The 9,388-nt window shown below is 39.2% G+C and overlaps 3 protein-coding genes across 3 annotated transcripts; 1 reads left to right on the top strand and 2 right to left on the bottom strand.

The window, feature by feature from the left end:
• Positions 1-634: 634 nt before the first annotated feature.
• On the bottom strand, positions 635-1,582 carry LOC138212619 (olfactory receptor 52D1-like). Its single transcript, XM_069173072.1, is given in 1 exon segment — positions 635-1,582. A coding segment is annotated over 1 exon segment (948 nt).
• Positions 1,583-4,473: 2,891 nt separating this feature from the next.
• On the bottom strand, positions 4,474-5,415 carry LOC138212618 (olfactory receptor 10J5-like). The gene has a single exon (XM_069173071.1). It carries the CDS (start codon positions 5,413-5,415, stop codon positions 4,474-4,476), a length of 942 nt encoding a protein of 313 aa, XP_069029172.1.
• Positions 5,416-7,629: 2,214 nt separating this feature from the next.
• Positions 7,630-8,808, top strand: LOC138212657 (olfactory receptor 11A1-like). Its single transcript, XM_069173125.1, has one exon. It carries the CDS (start codon positions 7,663-7,665, stop codon positions 8,614-8,616), a length of 954 nt encoding a protein of 317 aa, XP_069029226.1. The 5' UTR covers positions 7,630-7,662; the 3' UTR covers positions 8,617-8,808.
• Positions 8,809-9,388: the final 580 nt, after the last annotated feature.

Genomic DNA, 9,388 nt, shown 5'->3' with positions numbered 1-9,388 from the left:
TTGTTTTTTTAATGTAACTTTACCTGCAAGAGGTGCTTGAATGGGAACTGTGGAAGGATGGCCTGTGACCGGGAGGATAAACGCTGCCAGGACACAGGTTGACTTATTGAACTTGGAAATACTGTTTACATTTGAAAAATCTTGATGGAATAAATGTTACCGTGGAGACTGTGGCTGTTTGAGGATACAAGGATTGGATAGCAGCAACAGTAAATTCATAAATAACTACATTCATAAATATGACAACTGCTGTATTTTGGTAAAAAACAACTTTTATATTACCATAGAGAACAATTCCCACCACTAATCTGTAATAATGTTGAATTCATATTATCGAATGTAAAAACAATTGAGACATTTCAATCAATAGCAGACAATTTATAAGACGATAAATATAATGTCCACACGTCTTCCTTACCTACATTTAGGTGTAATGAACATGGGTTCTGTTCCTTCTGACAATAAACAAAACGTGCTGTTATTTTACAGACCGGCTAACAGGAGCTTCGTCATCTTTAATGTGGACATTCATCAATTCAAGGAGGAAAAAAACAGGTGGAAGAGTGAAGTTCATGTCATGAATTTGTCACATTATAAAACAACAGACAGTTCTTAGGGCAACCTGATATGAATACTAAACATTTGATATTAGACTTTTAAATACGACACGGATTTTGGACATTTTCATGCCGTACATGACGGGGTTCAGAAGAGGCGGGCACGTGAGGAAATATAACGATAAGAAGATTCGTACCCCGTCGGGCACGCTGCTCATGTCAAACCGGCTCTGGAGGATTTCAAAGCTCGCCCCGAAGGAGAAGTTGAGGATGGAGGCGAGGTGAGGCGAGCAGGTGCTGACGGCTTTCTGTCGGGTCCGTTCACAACCGGAGAAACACACCGCCAGAATCTTCACGTACGTGTAAAGAATGATGACCAACGCGCCGACGATGGTGCTGAACGTGGCGACGAGTCCGTAAACGTTGACGGCAGTGGTGTCGGAGCAGGACAGCTTCACCACCGAGAAGCTGTCGCAGTACACTTTGTGGACGACGCTGCCACACAGCTGCAGACGGGAAGTCAGACACAAGGAGACGAGCATCGCCGAGCAGGGAAACAACCACGACACGGCGACCAGCGCCGCCATCCTCCTGGACGTCATCCGGGCGTTGTACTGCAGTGGACAGCAGATGGCGACGTAGCGATCGTACGACATCACGGCCAAGTTCAAATATTCTACAGCTCCGTAGGAATGAACGCAGAAAACCTGCAGCAAGCAGAACGCAGCAGGAACGCTGTGAACGTCCGACAGGATCTGAAGCAGCAGGAAGGGAAACAAGCCTGAACTACCATACAGCTCGTTCACTAACAGGCTGCACAGGAACAGGTACATCGGTTCATGTAAGCTGCGGTTCACACAGATCACCACCAGGAGGAACACGTTGGAGACCACGATCACAACGTACACAGTCAGAATAACGCTGAAATATAAGTATTTTAAAGCCCCGGTGTCAAAGTAGGCAGCGAGTGTGAAATATGAAACCTGCGTGGCGTTCATCACGATGCTTCTTCAGACCAACAACATGAACACAAACAGTGATGTCGACTTTTTTTTATATGTTAGTAAAAATGCAGTTTGTTTAAAGTCCAGCGGCTCACACACGAAGAAGCACACGGGAATATTCCTCAGCGTAGTAACACTGAAGACATTCATCATCACAGCCGACGAAACACAAATCTGTCTCGAGAGTCAACGACAGGAAGAAAAACCAAAGAGGTGACGGTGTGATTTGTAGGATTCAGCTGCCGTCGTCTCCGACTTCGTCCGGACTGAACGGAAACCCAGCGCTTCTCTTTTAAAGGTTTCAGGAGAAGCAGCAGCGTCACCACGGATGACATCACTCATTCATACTGCTGGTTCATTTTAAACATCCACGTCAGGAAAGAACGAAAAGAAAAAGTATGTTTACAGTATTATTTTGTTTTTAAAGACTTTATTTTTTGTATGCCTCGGTCTCCATGAAGGTTTATAGTTGTTATTCTTTTGTCAGGAGAACAGATAATAAGAGGATAATAACGTTTCATATCACGCTTGAATAAAGAATTATAATATTCTACTCTATTACTTGCTGTCACGCAAAATACACGGATGTTGCAATAATACGATTTTATCCAGCCTTTCTCTCATTAGGTTTTAAGTCCTGTTACAATACTGAGTTGTGTTTCGGTGTTTTTTACACGTGTTATAGTAAATCGTGTTTCTGAATTTATTCATGTTTTGGTATTTAGTTTTATTTCAATATTTAGTAGACTTTCAGTATTTAGTCGAGTTTTAATATTTAGTAGAGGTCTACCATTTAATCATGTTTCAGTATTAAGTTGTGTTTCTGTATTCATGTCATGTTTTCCTATTTATTCGTGAATCAGAATCAGCTTTATTGGCCAGGTATGTTTACAAGTACAAGGAATTTGACTCCGGTTGTAACTTGCAAACAAAGAAAAAGACAAATAGACATGTAAAACATAAATAGACGAATGTACAACTAAAAAACATATTCACAAAAATAATGGGGAAAATTAAATAGGGAGTATTAAATCATGTTTCAGTATTAAATCGTGTTTCAGTATTAAATCATATTTCGTATTAAATCGTGTTTCGTATTTAGTCGTGTTTCAGTATTAAATCGTGTTTCAGTATTTAGTTGTGTCTCAGTATTAAGTTGTGTTTCGTATTAAGTTGTGTTTCGTATTTAGTAGTGTTTCGTATTTAGTAGTGTTTCAGTATTAAATCGTGTCTCAGTATTAAGTCGTGTTTTGTATTAAGTCGTGTTTTGTATTTAGTCATGCTTCAGTCTTAAGTCTTGTTTCATATTAAGTCGTGTTTAGTATTAAGCCGTGTTTGGTATTTAGTCGTGTTTAGTATTTAGTCGTGTTTCAGTATTAAGTTGTTTTGTATTTAGTCGTGTTTCAGTCTTAAGTCTTGTTTCGTATTTTGTCGTGTTTCCTATTAAATCGTGTTTCGTATTTAGTCGTGTTTAGTATTTAGTCGTGTTTAGTATTAAGTTGTTTTGTATTTAGTCGTGTTTCGTATTAAATCGTGTTTCGTATTTAGTCGTGTTTAGTATTTAGTCGTGTTTAGTATTAAGTTGTTTTGTATTTAGTCGTGTTTCGTATTAAGTCGTGTTTCGTATTTAGTCGTGTTTCAGTATTAAGTTGTTTTGTATTTAGTCGTGTTTCGTATTAAGTCATGTTTCGTATTTAGTCGTGTTTCGTATTAAGTCGTGTTTCGTATTTAGTCGTGTTTCAGTATTAAGTTGTTTTGTATTTAGTCATGTTTCAGTCTTAAGTCTTGTTTCGTATTTTGTCGTGTTTCCTATTAAATCGTGTTTCTTATTTAGTCGTGTTTCAGTATTAAGTCATGTTTCGTATTTAGTCGTGTTTAGTATTAAGCAGTGTTTCGTATTTAGTCGTGTTTAGTATTAAGCAGTGTTTCGTATTTAGTCGTGTTTCAGTATTAAGTTGTTTTGTATTTAGTCGTGTTTCGTATTAAGTCATGTTTCGTATTTAGTCGTGTTTAGTATTAAGCAGTGTTTCGTATTTAGTCGTGTTTAGTATTAAGCAGTGTTTCGTATTTAGTCGTGTTTCAGTATTAAGTTGTTTTGTATTTAGTCGTGTTTCGTATTAAGTCATGTTTCGTATTTAGTCGTGTTTCAGTATTAAGTTGTTTTGTATTTAGTCGTGTTTCAGTCTCAAGTCTTGTTTCGTATTTTGTCGTGTTTCCTATTAAATCGTGTTTCAGTATTAAGTTGTGTTTCGTATTAAGTCGTGTTTCATATTAAGTCATGTTTCGTATTTAGTCGTATTTAGTATTAAGCAGTGTTTCGTATTTAGTCGTGTTTCAGTCTTAAGTATTGTTTCATATTTTGTCGTGTTTCCTATTAAATCGTGTTTCAGTATATTAAGTTGTGTTTCGTATTAAGTCGTGTTTCGTATTTAGTCATGTCTCGGCTTAAGATGTGAATCTATTCAAAGAGCCATTATTCACATCACTGAACAGGTTTCAGAAAGCCGCCGGTCAGCTCCAGGATATCAGGTAACAGATGATGTGGTGCTAAAGAAAGGCTCATATATTCAGACTTCTTTGTTATCCAAGCTCCTGTTTCAGTCCCTGAAAAGCCCAGAAGACATTAAATCTTAGGCGGTTGGTGAGCGGTTTATTATTTGAAGACAAAGATAAATCATGCAAACAACTACAATGTATATTTTGTTTTGTCTTCTTCTAATGAACACAAGTGATTTCTCAATTTGACACAATGCTTTCAAAAATCTACAGTAAGTTATGACCATTTCTACAGCTGACGGTGTAACCGGTTGTTACGGCAGCAAAACGGTGTCAACGGCACACAACAAAGTATATGTTAGATTATTCTCCATCATATAACAAAATACACCGGTTATGAATGTAAAGACAACTTTTCATAAAATAATCTCTTGCATTTGAGCAAAAATCAGATTTTTGCAGATGGCTCGGATGTTTGCCAGTTTCAGGCCGTACATCAGAGGGTTGAAAAGCGGCTGACATGTCAGAAAGTACACGGATAAAAATATCCGTAACATGTTCGGTACGCCGCTCATATTAAACCTGCTCTGGTAGATTTCAAAAAAGCAGCCAAGAGAGAAGTTGAGCAGAGAGGCGAGGTGAGGTGTGCAGGTGCGGACGGCTTTCTGTCGGGTCTGTTTGGATCCAGAAAAACACACTTTGAGGATCCTCATGTAGGTGTAGAGGATCAGAGATACAGGACATAAGATGGTCACAGAGGTGGTGATGAGACCGTAGATGTTGTTGACGGTGGTGTCGGAGCAGGACAGTTTGACGATGGGGTAGTTATCACAGTACACTTTGTTAATGATGTTCCCGCACAGCCGCAGATGGAAACTTATTGATATCGGAACAAAACATATGACAGCAGCATAAAACCACACCAGAGCAACCAGGAGGGAAATCCTGCCGTGGGTCATCCATGCGTTGTACTGCAGAGGATGACAAATAGCGAAGTAGCGGTCGTACGACATGACGGACAAGTTTAAAAATTCAACAATAGCGTACGAGTACAAACAGAAAATCTGCAGGAAGCAGAACGCAGCAGGAACGGTGTGAACGTCCGACAGGATCTGAAGCAGCAGGAAGGGAAACAAGCCTGAACTACCATACAGCTCGTTCACTAACAGGCTGCACAGGAACAGGTACATCGGTTCATGTAAGCTGCGGTTCACACAGATCACCACCAGGAGGAACACGTTGGAGACCACGATTAGAATATAGAGCAGTATGACAACAATAAAACACAGATATTTAAAAATCCCAACGTCAAAATAAGCAGTAAGTGTGAAATATGACACCTGTGTGAAGTTTCTCATCGTCCTGCAGACACCAAAGAAGAGTTCACCAAGAAAAGCATTGCAGAAGATGAAGGCATTCTGGATTTAAAACAACAGAAACATGTTGCAGTTGAACTGAGTCCCTCCTGATTGAGCTGAAACTCTGCTCTGCTGCTTTTAACCTCTTCAAGTTCGTTAACGCCCACCGATGCCGAATGATCAGAGGAATACATCAAATTAAAAAAAACTTTTGTTTACCACCAAGCGGCAACCAGCAGTGACATCACCCATATATTTTATTTGTAAGCACAAAATAATAAACAGGTCACAAAATATTAAATCAAGGTCACGAAATACTAAACGGAGGCCAGCAAATATTAAAAGGAAATATGATCACGAAATACTAAACAGGCCAAGAAATAATAAATGGAGGCCACGACATATTAAATGGAGGCCACGAAAAAATAAACAGAGGCCATGAAATATTAAATGAAGGACTCAAACTGCTTTATCAAGCCCGTAAAATACTAAATGTAGGCCACGAAATATTAAATCGAGGCCATGATTTAATTTTTTTTCCGTATATTATATCTTAATGTTGATCAGGTAGTTATAAAAAGTAAAGATGTATTTTAGTTTTGCAGCTTTACCGCAAAACAAATTCCAAAAATGTTTTTGGGGAAAATTATCTGCTATAAAAAAAATCTAAAAGGAGTAGAAAGGTGAGCGAGCAGGACGAGCTCGGAGAACGGCTGTCTGTCTGTCTGTCCTCTGGTGACGACGTCATGCTGTCAGAGAGGATAAATGAAGTGGAGGCAGAGTCCCAGACTCAGTCCAACTGGATCAGGACTGCAGGTGAACACACGCACATGTATGTTACTGTGACTTCAGGTGAACACGTATGTTACTGTAACTGAATCTCTTCAGAAGAAGAACGGTCGGTTGATTTTACGAAGTGTTTTTGAAACGTTGTCTTTGAAACGTTTTTGAAACGTTGTTTTTGAAACGTTGTCTTTGAAAAGTTGTTTTTGAAACATTGTTTCTGAAACGTTTTTGAAACGTTGTTTTTGAAACATTGTTTTTGAAACGTTGTTTTTGAAACGTTGTTTTTGAAACGTTTTTGAAACGTTGTTTTTGAAACGTTGTTTTTGAAACATTGTTTTTGAAACGTTGTTTTTGAAACGTTTTTGAAACGTTTTTGAAACGTTGTTTTTGAAACATTGTTTTTGAAACGTCTTTGAAACGTTGTTTTTGAAACGTTGTTTTTGAAACGTCTTTGAAACGTTTTTGAAACGTCTTTGAAACATTGTTTTTGAAATGTCTTTGAAACGTTTTTGAAACATTGTTTTTGAAACGTCTTTGAAACGTTGTTTTTGAAACGTCTTTGAAACGTTGTTTTTGAAACGTTGTTTTTGAAACGTCTTTGAAACGTTGTTTTTGAAACGTTGTTTTTGAAACGTCTTTGAAACGTTGTTTTTGAAACGTTGTTTTTGAAACGTCTTTGAAACGTTGTTTTTGAAACGTTTTTGAAACGTCTTTGAAACATTGTTTTTGAAACGTTGTTTTTGAAACGTCTTTGAAACGTTGTTTTTGAAACGTTGTTTTTGAAACGTCTTTGAAACGTTGTTTTTGAAACGTTGTTTTTGAAACGTTGTTTTTGAAACGTTGTTTTTGAAACGTCTTTGAAACGTTGTTTTTGAAACGTTGTTTTTGAAACGTCTTTGAAACGTTGTTTTTGAAACGTTGTTTTTGAAACGTCTTTGAAACGTTGTTTTTGAAACATTGTTTTTGAAACGTCTTTGAAACGTTGTTTTTGAAACGTCTTTGAAACGTTGTTTTTGAAACGTTTTTGAAACGTCTTTGAAACATTGTTTTTGAAATGTCTTTGAAACGTCTTTGAAACGTTGTTTTTGAAACGTTGTTTTTGAAACGTCTTTGAAACGTTGTCTTTGAAACGTTGTTTTTGAAACGTTTTTGAAACGTCTTTGAAACATTGTTTTTGAAACGTCTTTGAAACGTTGTTTTTGAAACATTGTTTTTGAAACGTCTTTGAAACGTTGTTTTTGAAACATGGTTTTTGAAACGTCTTTGAAACGTTGTTTTTGAAACGTTGTTTTTGAAACGTCTTTGAAACGTTGTTTTTGAAACGTTGTTTTTGAAACGTCTTTGAAACGTTGTCTTTGAAACGTTGTCTTTGAAACGTTGTTTTTGAAACGTTGTTTTTGATCTGTCTGTCATCAGTGAGAATATTTCGTTAACATCTTGTTTCTCTGCATCAAATAGAAGATGATGATGATGAACTACACGCAGGTTTCCTTCTTCATCATGGGGTCCTATGTCGACACCGGGCTCCTCAGATACCTTTGTTTCCTGGTCGTTGCGTGTCTGTACGTTGTGATCGTGGTCTCCAACGTGTTCCTCCTGGTGGTGATCTGTGTGAACCGCAGCTTACATGAACCGATGTACCTGTTCCTGTGCAGCCTGTTAGTGAGCGAGCTGTATGGTAGTTCAGGCTTGTTTCCCTTCCTGCTGCTTCAGATCCTGTCGGACGTTCACACCGTTCCTGCTGCGTTCTGCTTCCTGCAGATTTTTTGTCTCTACATGTACGCTAACGTGGAGTTTTACAACTTGGCCGTGATGTCGTACGACCGCTACGTCGCCATCTGCCACCCTCTGCAGTACAACGCCCGCATGACGCTCCAGAAGGTGTCGGTGCTCGTCGCCCTCTCGTGGTTCCTCCCCGTCGTCTTCATTGTCGTCATGATCTCCCTGAACGCGTCTCTGCGTCTGTGTGGGAACATCATTGACGGTTTGTATTGCAACAACTACGCGGTGGTGAAGCTGGCGTGCTCCGACACCACCGTCAACAACGTGTACGGACTCGTCTACACCTTCACCGTGCTGGTCGGACTCGCTGGACTCATCCTCTACTCGTACACCAGGATCCTCAGAGTTTGTTTCTCCGGCTCCAGACAGACGAGGCAGAAAGCCGTGAGCACCTGCTCGCCTCACCTGGCCTCGCTCATCAACTTCTTCTTCGGATGTTTCTTTGAGGTCCTGCAGAGCCGGTTTGATATGAGCAGCGTGCCGCACATGCTGCGCGTCTTGCTGTCCGTGTACTTCATCTGCTGCCAGCCGCTGTTCAACCCGCTGGTGTACGGACTCAACCTCACCAACGTCAGGTTCATCTGCAGGAGGCTGCTCGCCGGCAAAATCACAGCCAAACGCAGTGATTTTTAGATTTCAAGATGTTGTGACTGTTTATTAAGACAGAAACGCATCAGTTCCATGTTTTTTTTAGTATTAACTCCTGCTCCTGTTTATCCTTGTGTGTTGTTTTAGCTTCATGGATTAAATTTTGTTTTATTGTTTAATTCATTGTTTGAAGTCTATATGATGGTTTGAACTTGGTCATGTCATGTTGGGTATAAGTGTGTGATATCAATAAAGTGGTCTGCCATCTGGAACACGTGAAAGTTTATATTTATTCAAGTTTTATCACAAAGCAGAAAAGTCAAATAATTAACTGATACTTTGAAGTCGGAAAAGACAAATAGAGGTCTAAAATTTGTGCGGTAAATCTGATAAACTGTTGTTTAAAGTCTTTTAAATAATCTCAGTCTTTATCTCTGCTCTGATTATTTGACCAAACTTCTCCGTCTGAACATCTCAGTCAGTGTAGTTGTTACTTTGCAGATATTATTCTCAACAGGCATTCTGCCAGTTTCTTTTAAATGTTCTTGTCAGTGTGTCACTGCTCTGATCTGTGACGTAGAGTCAACCATCATCCATCAACCATCAGTGATGTCATCAACCATCAGTGATGTCATCATTGGTTCATGAACGTTATGAATCCTCCGGTTCAGATTCTGTCCGTCACCATCTTGATAGTTTGGAGTGGTTTGGAGCAGGAAGTGACCATATTTGGACGAGCTGGGGGAGGAGCCAGTGGTGGATCTGACTGATCTGATTGGAGACCTAATATGGTCACTTCCTGCTCCAAACCACTCCG

Source organism: Embiotoca jacksoni, unplaced genomic scaffold (assembly GCF_022577435.1).
Source record: "Embiotoca jacksoni isolate LCO1_2020_lvr unplaced genomic scaffold, fEmbJac1.0.p SCAF_58, whole genome shotgun sequence".
NCBI lineage: Eukaryota > Metazoa > Chordata > Actinopteri > Embiotocidae > Embiotoca > Embiotoca jacksoni.
This window is presented reverse-complemented; position numbering and strand designations above follow the sequence as displayed.